This window comes from Salvelinus fontinalis, chromosome 1 (assembly GCF_029448725.1).
Source record: "Salvelinus fontinalis isolate EN_2023a chromosome 1, ASM2944872v1, whole genome shotgun sequence".
NCBI lineage: Eukaryota > Metazoa > Chordata > Actinopteri > Salmoniformes > Salmonidae > Salvelinus > Salvelinus fontinalis.
The window spans coordinates 83,932,756-83,954,071 of NC_074665.1; the positions used below are offsets into that span (position 1 = coordinate 83,932,756).

Sequence of the window (21,316 nt, forward strand, 5' to 3'; positions counted from 1 at the left end):
TGGGAGTGGTGCTCGAGGCTGCAGGGCCTGGGTTAACCTCTGCATTACCAGAGGAACGTAGGAGGAGTAGGATAAGGTTACGGCTAAAGGCTAAAAGAACTGGTTGTCTACTGCTTTCGGAACAGTGAGTATAAGAAGCAGCTTTCTGGGTGTGGAAGAAAAATGGCAAAATGTACAGACAAGGGTATGGTAGGATGTGAGTACAGTGGAGGTAAACCTAGGCTTTGAGTGATGATGAGAGAGGTTTTGTCTCTAGAGGCACCAGTTAAGCCAGGTGAGGTCACCGCATGTGTGGGGGGGTGGAACAAAATGGCTACCTAAGGCATATTGGGCAGGGCTGGGGACTATAGTGAAATAAGACAATAATCACTAACCAATACAGCAATAGACATGGCATATTGACATTAGCGAGCGGCATGTGTAGCCGAGTGATCATAGTGTCTAATGACTAGCAATAGATGAGTCAGGGAGCCAATTTAATTGTCGCTACTACCCTATGCGAGCTGGAGACATGGCGATTCAGACAGCTAGCGGGCATGGGGTAGCAGATGGGCCTCCTGTGACCTCGCAACGGAATAGTCTGTTGAAACCCCCTCGGAATGTTACGTCGGCAGACCAGTCGTGATGGATTGGTGGGGCTCCGTGCCCCCAAGAAGGCAGTAAAGTATCCAGGCCAATTGGCAAAAAAGTATTTTAGCCCAATAAATGGCTGGTGGACCTCTTTGGCTAGCTGGGAGATGTGTCTAGCTCGAGGCTAGCTCCAGGTGCTTGGAGCTAGCCTCGAGCTAACTGGTGCTTGCTTCGGGACAGAGAGGTTAGCCAGGAGTAGCCACTCAGATAGCAGCTAGCAAGCTGTGATGATCCGGTTTGAAGGTTCAGAGCTTGCGGTAGGAATCCGGAGATGTGGTAGGGAAAAAGCACTCCGATATGCTCTGGGTTGATATCGCGCTGTGCAGACTGGCAGGAATTGACCGGGCTGAGGCTGGCTGATGTCCAAGTTAACGGTGAGGACCGCTAGCAGTGGCTAACTGACTACTAGCTAGTAGCTAGTTAGTTGGCTAACTCCTGATGGGGGTTCCGGTTCTAAAGTATAAACATAGCAGATTTCTACCACATTTGGTGAGGCGGGTTGCAGGAGTGTATGTTCATTCCTTAGATGGAAAGTGAGATTAAAATGTATACGAAATATATACGAAGAGAACGATATATACTTCGGACAGGACAAGACAAAGACACACGTTTGACTGCTACGCCATCTTGGATACATCTGTAAATATAGCTTGAAGATGCTTGAAAGTAGCCCCCCTACCTCATCCTTAGTTGAAACTGGGTGATTACTTCAGCGACTACATGCATCAGAACTGATCGTTAGTTAGCTAGTTGCAGTGTTTTTGCCAGGCCTCACTCTGACAGCTTTTGGATCCATTTCCCCATCTCCATATGTTGTCTCACAAAAGAAGGCATTTTAAAAAGCATTTTAAAATGGTACCTAATGGTAGCCTGACTGCCATTAGGTACCGAGATGAGATCCTCAGACCCCTTGTGAGACCATATGCTGACATATGCACATTTGTGGCCTGCTGGAGGTCATTTTGCAGGGCTCTGGCAGTGCTCCTCCTTGCACAAAGGCGGAGGTAGCGGTCCTGCTGCTGGGTTGTTGCCCTCCTACGGCCTCCTCCACGTCTCCTGATGTACTGGCCTGTCTCCTGGTAGCCCCTCCATGCTCTGGACACTATGCTGACAGACACAGCAAACCTTCTTGCCACAGCTCGCATTGATGTGCCATCCTGGATGAGCTGCACTACCTGAGCCACTTGTGTGGGTTGTAGACTCCGTCTCATGCTACCACTAGAGTGAAAGCACCGCCAGCATTCAAAAGTGACCAAAACATTAGCCAGGAAGCATAGGAACTGAGAAGTGGTCTGTGGTCACCACCTGCAGAACCACTCCTTTATTGGGGGTGTCTTGCTAATTGCCTATAATTTCCACCTTTTGTCTATTCCATTTGCACAACAGCATGTGAAATGTATTGTCAATCAGTGTTGCTTCCTAAGTGGACAGTTTGATTTCACAGAAGTGTGATTGACTTGGAGTTACATTTTGTTGTTTAAGTGTTCCCTTTATTTTTTTGAGCAGTGTATAATAAACTAAATAAAAACATAAACTAAATATATATATATAAAACTAACATGAAAAAGAAGACAAAGAAAAGATCAATGAAAATGATCCATTTGACAAAGTCTTCCTCATGGCCGTGAATCTCCCAGGGCATTGATCTGCTATAGCCTCTGTGCTAGACAACAATACGGGGAAAACTGTTCATCAATAGTCTTAATGATTTCCCGGGAAGCTGAAATGATAATCCAATAGAGGTTATTTGGTTGCTTTTTAATTGTAGTCCTTCAGGAGTGAATCAAACAAGATAATGGATAAATATCATTACACTTACACTACATGACCAAAAGTATGTGGACACCTGCTCGTTGAACATCTCATTCCCAAATCATGGGCATTAATATGGAGGTCCCCCCTTTGCTTTTATATTAGCCTACACTCTTCTGTGAAGGCTTTCCACTAGATTTTGGAACATTGCTGTGGGAACTTGCTTCCATTCAACCACAAGCATTGGTGAGGTCAGGAACTGATGTTGGGCAATAAGGCCTGGCTCGCAGTCGGCATTCCAATTGATCTCAAAGGTGTTTGATTGGGTTGAGGTCCCTGATCTCGCCAAACCATTTCTGTATTGACCAGGCTTTGTGCACGGGGGCATTGTCATGCTGAAACAGGAAAGGACCTTCCCCAAACTGTTGCCACAATGTTGGAAGCACAGAATCGTCTAGAATGTCATTGTATTCTGTAGTGTCAAGATTTCCCTTCACTGGAACTAAGGGACCTAGACCGAACCACGAAAAACAGCCCCAGACCAGTATTCCTCTTCCACCAAACTTTACAGTTGGCACTATGTTTTGGGGTAGGTAGCGTTCTCCTGGTGATCTTAGGCTTGTGTGCAGCTGCTCGGCCATGGAAACGCATTTCATGAAGCTCCCGACAAACAGTTATTGTGCTGACGTTTCTTCCAGAGGCAGTTTGGAACTCGGTAGTTTTGCAAACAAGGATAGAAGATTTTTACGCTCAACTCTCTTCAGCACTTGGCAGTTCCGTTCTGTGAGCTTGTGTGGCCTACCACTTCACGGCTGAGCCATTGTTGCTCCTAGACATTTCCACCTGACCGGGGCAGCTCTAGCAGGGTAGAACTGGCTTGTTGGCACCTATGACGGTGCCACTTTGAAAGTCACTGAGTTCTTCAGTAAGGCCATTCTACTGCCAGTGTTTGTCTATGGAGATTGCATGGCTGTGTGCTCAATTTTATATAAAATGTTTCTGAGTTGTTGATTGAGGAACATATTGCTTTTAGCTCCTAAGGTTTTCATCATGGTTTCAGTTAGAATCATTATTCAATAATACCTAAATACCTAAAGGCCAACAGAATCTAAGATATGATTGCAAGTCCTAAGACATAATATTGCAGTTCAGGCCTCTTTGCAATCTTCACGTTGGGGAGAATCATCTGAATCCTCCTAACTTGTTTTAACTCACTATATAGTAACGTAAATCACACCCACAACACTGAATCAACATTGAGTTCAGAGTAATGTTTGGGGGTCAACCAACAACGAATAAACACCAACAATGTATGAATGATTTATGAATGATCCTTGGGGTTTTTCATGTTAAAATCAATATCAAAATCAAATTGATATCCATAAATAGGACGGCTAACGAAGTTAACCATTCCTTAAATAATTAGTGATTTATTCTATTCCTGTCTGTCTCCATGCTAGCTCCACAGGCACGCGTACACACTCACGAACACACATGGACACACACTGACACACACAGAAACACATGAACACACATAGCCACACATGGACACAGACACACACATTCAACTGTGGACGTGTTTAACTATACTAGAAATAGCATTTGACCTTGTGGGGACCAACAAAACGTCCCCAGTGTGTCAACTTTTTGTTTGTTTACTATTCTTGTGGAGACTTGTTGTCCTGCCAAGTATAGTTAAACACATCCACACTATGACTTACACACACACACACACACACACACACACACACACACACACACACACACACACACACACACACACACACACACACACACACACACACACACACACACACACACAAAATATGCCACGTACCCACACACCCCATCTCTTTCCCCTTCCCATACAATTCCATCCCCTCTAAATTATGAAGCATATTTAATATGTTAATGTCCCAGCTTGTCCAGAGCCTCATGCTTCATTAAGTCAGCAGCAGAAATAGACTTAGGCAATGAAAATGAACCCCATTAGGCCTCAAACACAAGGGGGGTGTTTAGGGTCGTACTGCATCACTGCAGCCCTGTGTCTGGCTGGCTGGCTGGCTGGCTGGCTGGCTGGCTGGCTGGCTGGGTGTGTGTGTGTGTGTGTGTGTGTGTGTGTGTGTGTGTGTGTGTGTGTGTGTGTGTGTGTGTGTGTGTGTGTGTGTGTGTGTGTGTGTGTGTGTGTGTGTGTGTGTGTGTGTGTGTGTGTGTGGATGAGAGAGAGAGAGGGACAGGGAGAGGGATAGACTAGCAAATAAAAGAGACACCAACAGGCCAATATTACCTGGATATCTGTATCCAGTGTTAAAATAGAAAATTGCACTTGTCCAGGTAGTTACATAGGAGTTACAAAGGGGTTGAATAGGTGTTGCATAGGAGTTACATAGGAGTTGCATAGGAGTTGCATAGGAGTTACAAAGGAGTTGAATAAGTGTTGCATAGGAGTTACATAGGAGTTACATAGGAGTTACATAGGGGTTACATAGGAGTTACATAGGAGTTACATAGGAGTTACATAGGAGTTACATAGGAGTTGCATAGGAGTTACATAGGAGTTGCATAGGAGTTACATAGGAGTTACAAAGGTGTTGCATAGGAGTTACATAGGAGTTACATAGGAGTTACAAAGGGGTTGAATAGGAGTTACATAGGAGTTACAAAGGGGTTGCATAGGAGTTACATAGGAGTTGCATAGGAGTTGCATAGGAGTTACATAGGAGTTACATAGGAGTTACAAAGGGATTGAATAGGAGTTGCATAGGAGTTGCATAGGAGTTACATAGGAGTTACATAGGAGGTACAAAGGGGTTGAGTAGGAGTTACAAAGGAGTTGAATAGGTGTTGCATAGGAGTTACATAGGAGTTACATAGGAGTTGCATAGGAGTTACAAAGGGGTTGAATAGGAGTTACAAAGGGATTGAATATGAGTTGCATAGGAGTTGCATAGGAGTTACATAGGAGTTACATAGGAGTTACAAAGGGGTTGAATAGGAGTTACAAAGGGGTTGAATAGGTGTTGCATAGGAGTTACATAGGAGTTACAAAGGCACGGGTCACACGATTTGATGCCCAGGCACTACAAGGTAGGTGTGCATTATCTCTGGTGTTTGTGTGTCTGGGTCTGAGTGTGTGTCTGTGTGTCTGTCAGTGTGTCTGTCTATGTGTGTGTACGCGTATGCATGTATGCATGTGTTTGTTTCTCTGTTTATGTGTGTTTGTTTCTCTGTGTGTGTGTGTGTGTGTGTGTGTGTGTGTGTGTGTGTGTGTGTGTGTGTGTGTGTGTGTGTGTGTGTGTGTGTGTGTGTGTGTGTGTGTGTGTGTGTGTGTGTGTGATTTCGGGAGCAGTAGTGTGTGGGTGTGCATTAGCCCTGCCTCCTCATGTATCTCCTTGCTTTAATCCTCCTCCATTTCCCCAAGGACTTTCTGCTGTAGTCTTACATGCTGTTCTGGCTCTCAGCTCATCTTAGCTACATGTCAACAAGCTTCTTAACAACCCTCTGCCGAGGGAGTGGTTGGCCGAAGAATTAAAATACAAGTCAGTAGGACCTAGTGTGTCCCAGATGGCACCCTAATCCCCTACATAGTTCACTACTTTTGACATGAGCCCTCGCAGGGCACCATTTGGGATGCTCATGAGGTAACACTTTACTGAAAATGTGGTTACATTTCCAAAATGTTATATATACATTTTCAGAAATGCTGGTAAATTAGCTTTTATTGTTTAAAAAATGTATTAAATAGATTGGAGTGTTTTTCCAGATCAAATCATGGCCAGTATGTTGAACATCTATTACCTGATGTTGTCATTTCAGAGATGATGTTCCTCCTCACACTGAGACGAATAAGTAGTACTGCTAGGTTTTACACAGTCAAATGGAACACATAACTACTTTTTTTTATATAACTCTACCAATGTTACATTTGTGACATCAATATTAAAAACAAAAATTTTTTTTAAAGTATTAAATACAGTCACATGAGATTTGACACCTTAGTCATTTAGCAGATGCTTGTATGCAGAACAACGTCCAGTTAGTGCATTCATCTTAAGACAGCTAGGTAAACACAACCACATACTGTATCACAGTGAAATATATAGTAATCCCCAGAATATAGCTAAATGTGTTTGTAAGGAACCTCTAACTACTGTAGTCCCAATACAATAATCGTCAGAATTGAGCAAAATGTGTTCTCTTCTTTTGTGTTTTATAATCGGAAGTTACCAGTCTCTTTGGTGGTACTTCTTTGCACAAATTAATTGGCCTTCAACTACACCACAAATAATCCCCAGAAAATTAGAAAATAGGGAAAAATTATCAATATCTTCTTTGTGATTTAATTATTTATTCGGGAAGTCACCAGCATGATCTGTCGGTCGCTTCAACAGACAAAGGGGAGAGATGCCGACTGTATGCTGTGAAAGGTCTGTGTGTGGGTGTCCTACAACACTGATGTGTTGGGAAAGGGTTGTGTGTGAGTGTGTGTCCTACAGCACTGACATGGAGTGAATGGGCATAACTAGATTAGGCTGGGTTGGGCTGGGTGAGTTGTTTGGTGGCTGGGTTGGGCTGGGTGAGTTGTTTGGTGGCTGGGTTGGGCTGGGTGAGTTGTTTGGTGGCTGGGTTGGGCTGGGTGAGTTGTTTGGTGGCTGGGTTGGGCTGGGTGAGTTGTTTGGTGGCTGGGTTGGGCTGGGTGAGTTGTTTGGTGGCTGGGTTGGGCTGGGTGAGTTGTTTGGTGGCTGGGTTGGGCTGGGTGAGTTGTTTGGTGGCTGGGTTGGGCTGGGTGAGTTGTTTGGTGGCTGGGTCGGGGATATGCAGTGTGTTGTTTGGTGGCTGGGTCGGGGATATGCAGTGTGTTGTTTGGTGGCTGGGTCGGGGATATGCAGTGAGTTGTTTGGTGGCTGGGTTGGGGATATGCAGTGAGTTGTTTGGTGGCTGGGTCGGGGATATGGAGCGAGTTGTTTGGAGGCTGGGTCGGGATATGCAGTGTGTTGTTTGGTGGCTGGGTCGGGGATATGCAGTGTGTTGTTTGGTGGCTGGGTCGGGGTTATGGATCGAGTTGTTTGGTGGCTGGGCCGGGGATATGCAGTGTGTTGTTTGGTGGCTGGGTTGGGCTGGGTGAGTCTTTTGGTGGCTGGGTTGGGCTGGGTGAGTTGTTTGGTGGCTGGGTTGGGCTGGGTGAGTTGTTTGGTGGCTGGGTTGGGCTGGGTGAGTTGTTTGGTGGCTGGGTTGGGCTGGGTGAGTTGGTTGGTGGCTGGGTTGGGCTGGGTGAGTTGTTTGGTGGCTGGGTCGGGGATATGCAGTGAGTTGTTTGGTGGCTGGGTCGGGGATATGCAGTGTGTTGTTTGGTGGCTGGGTCGGGGATATGCAGTGAGTTGTTTGGTGGCTGGGTCGGGGATATGCAGTAAGTTGTTTGGTGGCTGGGTCGGGGATATGCAGTGTGTTGTTTGGTGGCTGGGTCGGGGATATGCAGTGAGTTGTTTGGTGGCTGGGTCGGGGATATGCAGTGTGTTGTTTGGTGGCTGGGTCGGGGATATGCAGTAAGTTGTTTGGTGGCTGGGTCGGGGATATGCAGTGAGTTGTTTGGTGGCTGGGTCGGGGATATGCAGTGAGTTGTTTGGTGGCTGGGTCGGGGATATGTAGTAAGTTGTTTGGTGGCTGGGTCGGGGATATGCAGTGAGTTGTTTGGTGGCTGGGTCGGGGATATGCAGTAAGTTGTTTGGTGGCTGGGTCGGGGATATGCAGTGTGTTGTTTGGTGGCTGGGTCGGGGATATGCAGTGAGTTGTTTGGTGGCTGGGTTGGGGATATGCAGTAAGTTGTTTGGTGGCTGGGTCGGGGATATGCAGTAAGTTGTTTGGTGGCTGGGTCGGGGATATGCAATGTGTTGTTTGGTGGCTGGGTCGGGGTTATGGATCGAGTTGTTTGGTGGCTGGGCCGGGGATTTGCAGTGAGTTGTTTAGTGGCTGGGTCGGGGATATGCAGTGAGTTGTTTGGTGGCTGGTTCGGGGATATGGAGCGAGTTGTTTGGTGGCTGGGTCGGGGATATGCAGTGAGTTGTTTGGTGGCTGGGTCGGAGATATGCAGTGAGTTGTTTGGTGGCTGGGTCGGAGAAATGGATCGAGTTGTTTGGTGGCTGGGTCGGGCATATGCAGTGTGTTGTTTGGTGGCTGGGTCGGGGATATGCAGTGTGTTGTTTGGTGGCTGGGTCGGGGATATGCAGTGTGTTGTTTGGTGGCTGGGTCGGGGATATGCAGTGAGTTGTTTGGAGGCTGGGTCGGGGATTTGCAGTGAGTTGTTTGGTGGCTGGGTCGGGGATATGGAGCGAGTTGTTTGGAGGCTGGGTCGGGGATATGCAGTGAGTTGTTTGGTGGCTGGGTCGGGGATATGGAGCAAGTTGTTTGGTGGCTGGGTCAGGGAAATGAATCGAGTTGTTTGGTGGCTGGGTCGGGGATATGCAGTGAGTTTTTTGGTAGCTCGGTCGGGGATATGTAGTGAGTTGTTTGGTGGCTGGGTCGGGGATATGCAGTGAGTTGTTTGGTGGCTGTGTCGGGGATATGGAGCGAGTTGTTTGGAGGCTGGGTCGAGGATATGCAGTGAGTTGTTTGGTGGCTGGGTCGGGGATATGCAGTGTGTTGTTTGGTGGCTGGGTCGGGGATATGCACTGAGTTGTTTGGTGGCTGGGTCGGGGATATGCAGTGAGTTGTTTGGTGGCTGGGTTGGGGATATGCAGTGAGTTGTTTGGTGGCTGGGTCGGGGATATGCAGTGAGTTGTTTGGTGGCTGGGTCGGGGATATGCAGTGTGTTGTTTGGTGGCTGGGTCGGGGATATGCAGTGAGTTGTTTGGTGGCTGGTTCGGGGATATGCAGTGAGTTGTTTGGTGGCTGGGTCGGGGATATGCAGTGAGTTGTTTGGTGGCTGGTTCGGGGATATGGAGCGAGTTGTTTGGTGGCTGGGTCGGGGATATGCAGTGAGTTGTTTGGTGGCTGGGTCGGGGATATGCAGTGTGTTGTTTGGTGGCTGGGTCGGGGAAATGCAGTGTGTTGTTTGGTGGCTGGGTCGGGGATATGCAGCGTGTTGTTTGGTGGCTGGGTCGAGGATATGGAGCGTGTTGTTTGGAGGCTGGGTCGAGGATATGGAGCGTGTTGTTTGGAGGCTGGGTCGAGGATATGGAGCGTGTTGTTTGGAGGCTGGGTCGGGGATATGGAGCGTGTTGTTTGGAGGCTGGGTCGAGGATATGGAGCGTGTTGTTTGGAGGCTGGGTCGGGGATAGGGAGCGAGTTGTTTGGTGGCTGGGTCGGGGATATGGAGCGTGTTGTTTGGAGGCTGGGTCGAGGATTTGGAGCGAGTTGTTTGGAGGCTGGGTCGAGGATATGGAGCGAGTTGTTTGGAGGCTGCGTCGGGGATATGCACTGAGTTGTTTGGAGGCTGGGTCGGGGATATGCAGTCAGTTGTTTGGAGGCTGGGTCGGGGATATGCAGTGAGTTGTTTGGAGGCTGAGTCGAGGACAAAAGCGTCATGCTCATAAGGGGCACAGGAGCATGTGCCCCCTCAGATGTGTCCTGTAATTATTGTCTTACATCATACATTCAACATGGTTACCCTATTTAACTTCATCAACTGTTAAAAGTGAAAAAAATGCACAAGACATGACGTATATATATTTTTTATTAGCCAGTTTAGAACAAATTCTTATTTTCAATGACAGCCTAGGAACAGTGGGTTAACTGCCTTGTTCAGGGGCAGAACAACAGATTTGTACCTTGTCAGCTCGGTTATTCGATCTTGCAACCTTTGAGGTTACCAGTCCAACGCTCTAACCACTAGGCTACCTGCCGCCCATGTACTTCAGCACAGTATTTTTCCATTGTACCGTTAATCACTTCTTTTGTTAATAGATTATCCAGGATATTGACTAGAATGAAGAGAATGTGATAGAGGATGAGCAGGAGAAATAGATAGTGTTTTTATTTATTTTACCTTTATTTAACTAGGCAAGTCCGTTAGGAACATATTATTATTTTCAAGGATGGCCTAGGAACAGTGGGTTAACTGCCTTGTTCGGGCAGAACGACACATTTTCACCTTGTACGCTCAGGGATTCGATCTTGCAACCTTTCGGTTACTAGTCCAACGCACTAACCACTATCTATATTTCTCCACTCATCCTGTGATGGATAGATACCGTCCAGAGGGAGAGAGGGGGAGTGGAAATACAGTGGATTCACTCCCCTTGACTTATTCTACATTTTGTTGTGTTACAGTCTGAATTTAAAATGGATTAAATCGATTTTGCTTTTGCACCCATCTACACACCATAATGACAAAGTTAAAACATGTTTTTGAAAATGTTAGCACATTTACTGAAAAATAACAATCACAAAAGTTCCAAAGGAATAAAGACATTTTAAAGGTCAAATTATGTCTACAAAAGTGTTTTAATGATCTGCAAAAAGTTACAACTGGGAAAATAAATAAACATAAATATGGGTTGTATTTACAATGGTGTTTGTTCTTCATTGGTAGCCGTTTTCTGGTGGCAACAGGTCACAAATATTGCTGCTGTGATGGCACACTGTGGAATTTCACCCAGTAGATATGGGAGTTTATCAAAATTGGATTTGTTTTTTAATTCTGTGTGGATCTGTGTAATCTGAGGGAAATATGTGTCTCTAATATGGTCATAGATTTGGCAAGAGGTTAAGAAGTGCACCTCAGTTTCCGCACATAGCCTGTCTTCTCTTGAGAACCTGGTCTGCTGCGGCGGCCTTTCTTAATAGCAAGGTTATGCTCACTGAATATGTACATAGTCAGAGCATTCTTTAGTTGTGGGTCAGTCACCGTGGTCAGGTGTTCCACCTCTATGAACTCTCTTTTTAGGGCCAAATAGCATTCTAGTTTGCTCTGTTTTTTTTATTTATTTTATTTTATTGTCTTTTTGTTTTCTCATGATTTGATTGGGTCTAATTGTGTTGCTGTCCTGGGGCTCTGTGGGGTCTGTGTGTGAACAGAGCCCCAGGACCAGCTTTCTTAGGGGACTTTTCTCCAGTTTCATCTCTCTGTAGGTGATGGCTTTGTTATGGAAGGTTTGGGAATCGCTTCCTTTTAGGTGGTTGTAGAATGTAACGGCTGTTTATGGATTTTGGTCATTAGTGGGTATCTGCCTAATGCTGCATATGTTCGTTCATGTGTGTTGTAAAACAAGAGTGGGAGGTTGCAATGTTTGACTGATAATGTAAAATTATATAGAACTTGATTGTGAGAGCAAGAGAGAGACAGATAAAGAGAGAGAGACCAATAATTCACATAATCGGACAAACACCAAATTGAGACTGTGTGTAGAATTATGACAAAAATGCATGCAGTCTCAATTTGGTGTTTGTTCCATTTTGTGAATACTTGGTCTCTCTCTCTCTCTCTCTCTCTCTCTCTCTCTCTCTCTCTCTCTCTCTCTCTCTCTCTCTCTCTCTCTCTCTCTCATCTCTCTCTCTCTCTCTCTCTCTCCTCTTCTCTCTCTCTCTCTCTCCTCTCTCTCTCCTCTCTCTCTCTCCTCTCTCTCTCTCTCTCTCTCTCTCTCTCTCTCTCTCTCTCTCTCTCTCTCTCCTCTCTTCTCTCTCTCTCCTCTCTCTCTCCTCTCTCTCTCTCTCTCCTCTCTCCCTCTCTCTCTCCCTCTCTCTCTCTCTCTCTCTCTCTCTCTCTCTCTCTCTCTCTCTCTCTCTCTCTCTCTCTCTCTCTCAAGTTCTTTATAATTTTACAATATCAGTCAAACATTGCAACCTCCCACTCCTTTGTTTTACAACACACATGAACAAAAACATTCACGCACACACACACACACACACACACACACAACCAAAGAAAATTTTGATTGACAAAGAACTCATGGCAGCGATTTTTTTGCCAAATGAATTAATGTATGTATTGAGGGGCAGCAGGGGGGCGGCAGGTAGTCTGGTGATTAGAGCGTTGGACTAGCAACCGCAAAGTTGCTAGATCAAATCTCCAAGCTGACAAGGTAACAGTCTGTCAATCTGCCCCTGAACAAGGCAGTTAACTCACTATTCCTAACCCACTGCTGTCATTGTAAATAAGAAATTGTTCTCAACTGACTTGCCTAGTTAAATAAAGGTAAAAATACATATATATATATATATATATATATATATATATATATTCTAAAGATAATATGACAATAATAGATATGAAGGTGTATGTTCATATGTGTGCTGGAATATATTATAACAACTTTAACTGAAAGAAATAGACACTGATTTGACAAACAGCTCACCGAGTAAAATAACCCCAAGGCAACAACCATCATTGGAAAATCTGATTATTAGTAGGCCTTCAATCTCTCCTCAATCCTGCTATTTGGGAATAAACTGCTTTGTTCATTAGTAGAAAAGGCTTTTTCCTCCTACCCGTCAATTTGAATAGGTCACTAGTGTCTACTCCTAGCCTCTCTCTTCCCAGTAAGTTAGCTTTCTACCACAGCGTTTCAAACGAGGAACCGGATGGCACACATATTATAGAGCACGTGTCAAACACATTCCACGGAGGGCCGAGTGTCTGGGTTTTCACTCCACCCTTGTACTTTATTGATGAATTAAGGTCACTAATTAGTAAGGAACTCCCCTCACCTGGTTGTCTAGGTCTTAATAAAAAGGAAAACCCAAAAACCGTCAGACACTCGTCCCTCAGTGGAATGAGTTTGACACCGCTGTTCTCGTGTATTCCATTCAAATAGAGGCACATTTTTATTTCTTTTTTCTCAGACAGGCATAAACACACGAATACTGAAGATTGAGGTGTAACGTGCTTTACTCTAATCAGGATAAAGCTCCAGGCACCGTCTGTCTTTGAGACCGCTAACCAAGTGTAGGAGACAAGGGAGCTGGCCTGCCCGTGCTGCTTGGCATGGTGGGTACCTGAGCAGTGGCAGTGGTGGCGGAGACATACAGTAGCTGGGTGTTTCCTTGCTCTGTGCCCTGCTTGTTTATGTTTCCTCCAGAAGCTCCAAAGGCAGTGGTGTGTAATAACGAGGCATCCAGAAGATCCAAGGGCAGTGGTGTGTAATAACGAGACATCCAGAAGCTCCAAGGGCAGTGGTGTGTAATAACGAGGCATCCAGAAGATCCAAGGGCAGTGGTGTGTAATAACGAGGCATCCAGAAGATCCAAGGGCAGTGGTGTGTAATAGCGAGGCATCCAGAAGAAGCAAGAGCAGTGGTGTGTAATAACGAGGCATCCAGAAGATCCAAGGGCAGTGGTGTGTAATAACGAGTCATCCAGAAGATCCAAGGGCAGTGGTGTGTAATAACGAGGCATCCAGAAGATCCAAGGGCAGTGGTGTGTAATAACGAGGCATCCAGAAGATCCAAGGGCAGTGGTGTGTAATAACGAGGCATCCAGAAGATCCAAGGGCATTGGTGTGTAATAACGAGGCATACAGAAGCTCCAAAGGCAGTGGTGTGTAATAGCGAGGCATCCAGAAGAAGCAAGAGCAGTGGTGTGTAATAACGAGGCATCCAGAAGATCCAAGGGCAGTGGTGTGTAATAACGAGGCATCCAGAAGCTCCAAGGGCAGTGGTGTGTAATAACGAGGCATCCAGAAGATCCAAGGGCAGTGGTGTGTAATAACGAGGCATCCAGAAGCTCCAAGGGCAGTGGTGTGTAATAACGAGGCATCCAGAAGCTCCAAGGGCAGTGGTGTGCAATAACGAGGCATCCAGAAGCTCCAAGGGCAGTGGTGTGTAATAACGAGGCATCCAGAAGATCCAAGGGCAGTGGTGTGTAATAACGAGGCATCCAGAAGATCCAAGGGCAGTGGTGTGTAATAACGAGGCATCCAGAAGATCCAAGGGCAGTGGTGTGTAATAACGAGGCATCCAGAAGCTCCAAGGGCAGTGGTGTTTAATAACGAGGCATCCAGAAGATCCAAGGGCAGTGGTGTGTAATAACGAGGCATCCAGAAGCTCCAAGGGCAGTGGTGTGTAATAACGAGGCATCCAGAAGCTCCAATGGCAGGGGTGTGTAATAACGAGGCATCCAGAAGATCCAAGGGCAGTGGTGTGCAATAACGAGGCATCCAGAAGATCCAAGGGCAGTGGTGTGTAATAACGAGGCATCCAGAAGATCCAAGGGCAGTGGTGTGTAATAATGAGGCATCCAGAAGATCCAAGGGCAGTGGTGTGTAATAACGAGGCATCCAGAAGATCCAAGGGCAGTGGTGTGTAATAACGAGGCATCCAGAAGATCCAAGGGCAGTGGTGTGTAATAACGAGGCATCCAGAAGATCCAAGGGCAGTGGTGTTTAATAACGAGGCATCCAGAAGATCCAAGGGCAGTGGTGTGTAATAACGAGGCATCCAGAAGATCCAAGGGCAGTGGTATGTAATAACGAGGCATCCAGAAGATCCAAGGGCAGTGGTGTGTAATAACGAGGCATCCAGAAGATCCAAGGGCAGTGGTGTGTAATAACGAGGCATACTTACACAGACAGGAAACTGCTTCACTGGAAGAAAATGACTCCTGTTTTATCTGTGTTAAAGTCAGTGTGTGTTTTCATGAAGGTCAAGTTGCATTTTGAAATCCTTGGCATTACTATAGTTGGGTGTTTGTGTTTCGTAAATATGATGACTCACAAGTATTCCTTTACAGAAAATATTCCGGAGTACATTCGAGGAATTTTCACATCCAACTACTTTCTTTCTGATAAGTGACAATATTATCCTGACTTTAAACTTTACAGAGATAGTGGTCCATTTCAACTTATTAACAACCTAACCCTCCTCTTTCTCTCCTCTCTCTCCAGCTGGAACTACTTATATATTTGGCCGTGACGGTGGACTAATCACGTATACATGGCCTCCCAATGACAGGCCAAGCACGCGGGCAGACAGGCTGGCTATAGGTTTCAGCACACAGCTGGAGGATGCTGTTCTGGTGAGGGTGGACAGCTCATCTGGCCTTGGAGACTACCTGAAGCTACACATTGTAAGTCTCTACTACTCTACTGTTGTCCTACTGATACTCTACTCTATTCTACTCTACTCAGCCTCTACCGTTGTCCTACTGATACTCTAATCTATTCTACTCAGACTCTACTCTAATTCACTAGTTTATGTATATCCTAATACACACCCACAAATATGCTACATGATGATGCAGGTGAAGATGATGCTGGTGATGATGATTCTGGTGATGATGATGATGTGGATGCTGGTGATGATGATGATGATGATGATGATGATGATGATATCATAACGATGAGGAAGGTTCTACAACGAACTAGCATAATCATGACCTTATAACAGTAATGGATAGTTTAATGATAATGGGGAAGTTGAGTCATAGAAGCATCGGTGTGGCTTCACACTAGTAGCGCAGGGAACCGTTTTTGGCATTTCGCAGGCATCAAATGCGTACAGTTCTAATATTAACAAGATGCTACTTCCTGCTTCCCTCTGGTTGGGTTCTGGTCTGTGTATTGTAGTGTCTCATGTGAGCCTTAAGCCCAGAGAGCCAAGTCAGAGCCTGGGGAGACGTAGCTGTTCTTTTGTGTTTTGTTTTTTGTTCATACTGCTCTGACTTTTATTTATTTTATTTTATTGTCTTTTTGTTTTCTCATGATTTGATTGGGTCTAATTGTGTTGCTGTCCTGTGGCTCTGTGGGGTCTGTTTGTGTTTGTGTTTGTTAGTGTTTGCTTAGGGGACTCTTCCCCTGGTTCATCTCTCTGTAGGTGATGGCTTTGTTATGGAAGGTTTGGGAATCGCTTCCTTTTAGGTGGTTGTGGAATTTAACGGCTCTTTTCTAGATTTGGATAATTAGCGGTTATTGGCCTAATTCTGCTCTGCATGCTTTATTTGGTGTTTTACGTTGTGCACAGAGGATATTTTTGCAGAATTCTGCATGCAGAGTCTCAATTTGGTGTTTGTTCAATTTTGTGAATTCTTGGTTGGTGAGCGGACGCCAGACCTCACAACCATGAAGGGAAATGGGTTCTAATAACTGATTCAAGTATTTTTAGCCAGATCCTAATTGGTATGTTGAATTTATGTTCCTTTTGATTGCATAGAAGGCTCTTCTTGCCTTGACTCTCAGATCGTTCACAGCTTTGTGGAAGTTACCTGTGGCGCTGATGTTCAGGCCTAGGTACATAGTTTTTTTTGTGTTCCAGGGTGACAGTGTTTTGATGGAATTTGTAATTGTGTTGCTCTCAACTGGACCTTTTTTAGAACACCATTACTTTTGTCTTACTGAGATTTACTGTCAGGGCCCAGGTCTGACAGAAACTTTGCAGAAGATGCTGATGTAGGTGCTGATGTAGTCCCTCCTTGGTTGGGGACAGCAAACACTAGACATTTCACTTCAGATTCTTGTAGGGTGAGAACGGGTGCTGCAGACTGTTCTAGTGCCCTCACCAATTTGTTGATGTACAGTTGAAGTCGGAAGTTTACATACACTTAGCTTAGAGTCATTAAAAGTCATTTTCAACCACTCCACACATTTCTTGAAAACAAACTATAGTTTTGGCAAGTCGGTTAGGATATCTACTTTGTGTATGACACAAGTAATTTTTCCAACAATTGTTTACAGACAGATTATTTCACTTATAATTCACTGTATCACAATTCCAGTGGGTCAGAAGTTTACTTACATTAAGTTGACTGTGCCTTTAAACAGCTTGGAAAATTCCATAAAATTATGTCATGGCTTTAGAAGTTTCTGATTGGCTAATTGATATCATTTGATCATTTTACCCAACTAAGTGCCTAAGTGCCTTTTTGCTTGACATCATGGGAAAATCGAAATAAATCAGCCAAGACCACACAAAAAAAATTGTAGACCTCCACAAGTCCGGTTCATCCTTGGGAGCAATTTCTCAACACCTGAAGGTACCACGTTCATCTGTACAAACAACAGTATGCAAGTATAAACACCATGAGACAACGCAGCCATCAAACCGCTCAGAAAGGAGACACGTTCATTTCTAGGAGATAGAACGTACTTTGCTGCGAAAAGTGAAAATCAATCCCAGAACAACAGCAAAGGACCTTGTGAAGATGCTGGAGGAAACAGGTAGAAAAGTATCTATATCCACAGTAAAACAAGTCCTATATCGACTTAACCTGAAAGGCCGCTTAGCAAGGAGGAAGCCCCTGCTCCAAACCGCCATAAAAAAAACAGACTACGGTTTGCAACTGCACATGGGGACAAAGATCATACTATTGGAGAAATGTCCTCTGGTCTGATGAAACAAAAATAGAACTGTTTGGCCATAATGGCTGCCGTTATGTTTGGAGGAAAATGGGGGATGCTTGCAAGCCGAAGAACACCATCTCAACCGTGAAGCATGGGGGTGGCAGCATCATGTTGTGGTGGAGCTTTGCTGCAGAAGGGTCTGGTGCACTTTACAAAATAGATGGCATCATGAGGAAGTAAAATTATGTGGATATATTGAAGCAACATCTCAAGACATCAGTCAGGATGTTAAAGCTTGGTTGCAAATGGGTCTTCCAATTGGACAATGACCCCAAGCATACTTCCAAAGTTGTGGCAAAATGGCTTAAGGACAACAAAGTCAAGGTATTGGAGTGGCCATCAGAAATCCCTGAACTCAATCCTATAGAACATTTGTGTGCAGATCTGATAAAGCGTGTGCGAGCAAGGAGGCCTACAAACCTGACTCAGTTACACCAGCTCTGTCAGGAGGAATGGACTAAAATTCAGCCAACTTATTGTGGGAAGCTTGTGGAAGGCTACCCGAATAGTTTGACCCAAGTTAAACAATTTAAATGCAATGCGACCAAATACTAATTGAGTGTATGTAAACTTCTGACCCACTAGGAATGTGATGAAAGAAATAAAAGCTGAAATAAATCATTATCTCTACTATTATTCTGACATTTCACATTCTAAAAATAAGGGGGTGATCCTAACTGACCTAAAACGGAATTTTTACTTGGATTAAATGTCAGGAATTGTGAAAAACTGAGTTTAAATGTATTTGTCTAAGGTGTATGTAAACTTCCGACTTCAACTGTATCCTATCACACATAAGTTTAGTGATATTATCGTATTGTGAGGTCACTGGCCACAGTCATAGCAACATATCCTTTCATGTGGAAATAATGCATCATTTTATACCTTTCAGAAATGCACATACACACATACACCTGCCCCACCTCTCACCTCACACACACACCTTCACATTCACACACACCTTCACATTCACACACACCTTCACACACACACACACACACACACACACACACACACACACACACACACACACACACACACTCACACTCACACTCACACTCACACTCACACTCACACTCACACTCACACACACACACACACAGACCTTCACATACACACACTCATGTACAGACCTCACCCACCATCCTCCAACGGACTCTGGGTAGCTAGCATCAATCTGTCTCTGGGCTGCAGCTGGTGCTCTGTGATTATAACTAGGGCTGCCTACCTATGGCACCTTATTCCTTCTATAGTGCACTGCTTTTGTCCAGAGCCCTTGTTAAAAGTAGTGCATTTCAAATTGAATAGGGTGCCGTTTGGGACTCAGCCTAGGATGTTGGAGCACAGATCGCATTCAAGCGCAGCAGCATATGGTGGCCTCAGAGGCCTCAAACCACGACCCAGGGCCTTAGTGATGGGTGTGAACCTGGAGAGACACAGGGCTCTCGTTAACAAAGAGAAGGATAAAAGGTCTTAACACTGCGTGCCTGTGTTTGCCTGTGTGTTGGGAACCGGGTCCTCTGTGACCTCTCTCTGGTAGTGGAGGGGATAGTGAGCAGTAGCTGAGACCCTAGCGTTAGGGAAGGTGGGTGAGAGACCTGTATGGTGTCAACCCTCCTACTGTGTTCCGGTCTAATTGGACCCATTTACAATGTAGTTAATTTAATCTGAACACACAAAATACATGTTGATGATTTTCCTAAAATGTGGGTGTTTTATTTCACTTTTGTTGACCTGTGATGTTCCCGGTCAAAAATGACCTGTCATTGGAAATTAATGGGTGAGACTACAATTGGTGTATAACATTTTCTTCATGCCCATTAATCAGATGGACACACTACCTCTCCCAGACCCCCACATGCATGTGTGAATGCACACGGTGGAGACCTGGTCTGGACTTTCCACCATAGTAGCACCAACAGAAACCCCTAAACACCTCCCCGAGCACTCTTGCGACCACTCCGTGAGAGCCTTCTGTGGCCAAGAAGCAGTGGGGTCATGACAAACTAACCAGGGTAGGCCCAGCACCACGGAAAACACAGGAGAGTCAATAAGAAAGAGACTAATTCTCTCCTTGTGACCCCCCTGCGTCACCATGCCCAGAGGAGCGGTGGCCTCCCTAATCAACCCTGACCCTAATGGTCGACTATCTAAGGTATGAACGGGGAAGGGAACAGCCATGGGAACAACGGGGATCCCTAAACTATGGGCGAACGATTTATCTATAAAATTCCCAGCCGCGTCTGAATCGACGAGCGCCTTATGCTGGGAATGCAGGGAAAACTCAGGGAAAGTGACATACACAAACATATGCGCAACGGAGGGCTCTGGGTGAGAATGGTACCGGCTCACCTGGGGTGGCGCCAGAGCGCCCTGCCTGTTGCCTCAATAACCCAGAGGAACCAACCCGGCACCGACCGGCAGTGTGACCTCAGATGGTGATTGAGCTGGAACCCCCTCCGGTCTCCTGCGCACCGCCCCTCCCAGCTCCATGAGTATCCGAGAAGGGGTGCGGGGGGGATGGAACCAACAGACCCCGATCTGAACGTCCGCGGGTAGCCAGCAGGTTATCCAGCCGGATGGACAGGTCCACCAGCTGGTCAAACGTGAGGGTGGTGTCTCTACAGGCCAACTCCCGACGGACGTCCTCGCGCAGACTGCAGCAGTAATGGTCGATCAGGGCCCTGTCTTCTATCCCGCACCGGCAGCCAGGGTGCGAAACTCCAGGTCGAACTCCTGGGCGCTCCTCGTCCCCTGTCTCAGATGGAAGAGGCGCGGGTGAACTCCTCAAACTGGTCCAACGCCGCATCTCCCTCTCTCCACACGGCGTTGGCCCACTCCAGGGCTTTCCTGTTGAAGCACGAGACGAGGGCGTACACCCTCTCAGGGCCCGAAGGAGCCGGGTGGACGGTTGCCAGGTATAAGTTCAGCTGCGATATAATCCCCTGGGAGTTCGCAGCCGTCCCATCATATTCCTGGGGAAGGGAGAGACGAATCCATATGGGACCAGGAGAAGGAGGGGCGCGTAGTGGAGACCCCGGTTGTGCTGGTGGAGGCGCTGGGAGAACTCCCTGTCTCTCCCAGCGATCCATTGTCTGGACAACGCGGTCCATGGCAATGCCAAGATGGTGGAGCATTGCTGCATGCTCCCGGACGCACTCCTCCACCCCTATTCCCGGTGTACCTGCTCCTGCTGACTCCATAAGTTTGGGTCCGGAATTCTGTAAGGAATGCGTACTGGCGGCAGAGAAGTCAGGCGCAGGAGAGCAAAGACTGTGTTACAACGGCGCAGTATAATAATAAAAATCCCAGTGAACAAAAACAATATATACAATGGGACAAAACCCCATCGCACACCAGACATAACGTGCACAAGCACTTACAATAAACAATTCCGGACAAGGACATGGGGAAAACAGAGGGTTAAATACACAACATGCAATTATGGAATTGAAACCAAGTGTGTGGGAAGACAAGACAAACCAAATGGAAAATGAAAGGTGGATCGGTGATGGCTAGAAGGCCGGCGACGCAGACCGCCCGAACACCGCCCGAACAAGGAGAGGGACCGACTTCGGTGGAAGTTGTGACAAACTAACCCAACAGTAGGGTTAAGGAAGGGAAGGTCTTAGCCTTACTGTCCCTACAGTATGTGTTAGGAAGCCAGTC

At 46.0% G+C, this 21,316-nt stretch overlaps 1 protein-coding gene across 1 annotated transcript in view; it reads left to right on the forward strand.

Moving 5' to 3' along the window:
* Nucleotides 1-21,316, forward strand: part of LOC129860701 (neurexin-1a-like) — a 905,999-nt gene that overhangs the window by 522,728 nt on the left and 361,955 nt on the right. The window contains exon 21 of the mRNA XM_055931415.1: nucleotides 15,197-15,457. Coding sequence (XP_055787390.1) covers nucleotides 15,197-15,457 — 261 coding nt within the window. The remainder of the gene's footprint in view (nucleotides 1-15,196; nucleotides 15,458-21,316) is intronic.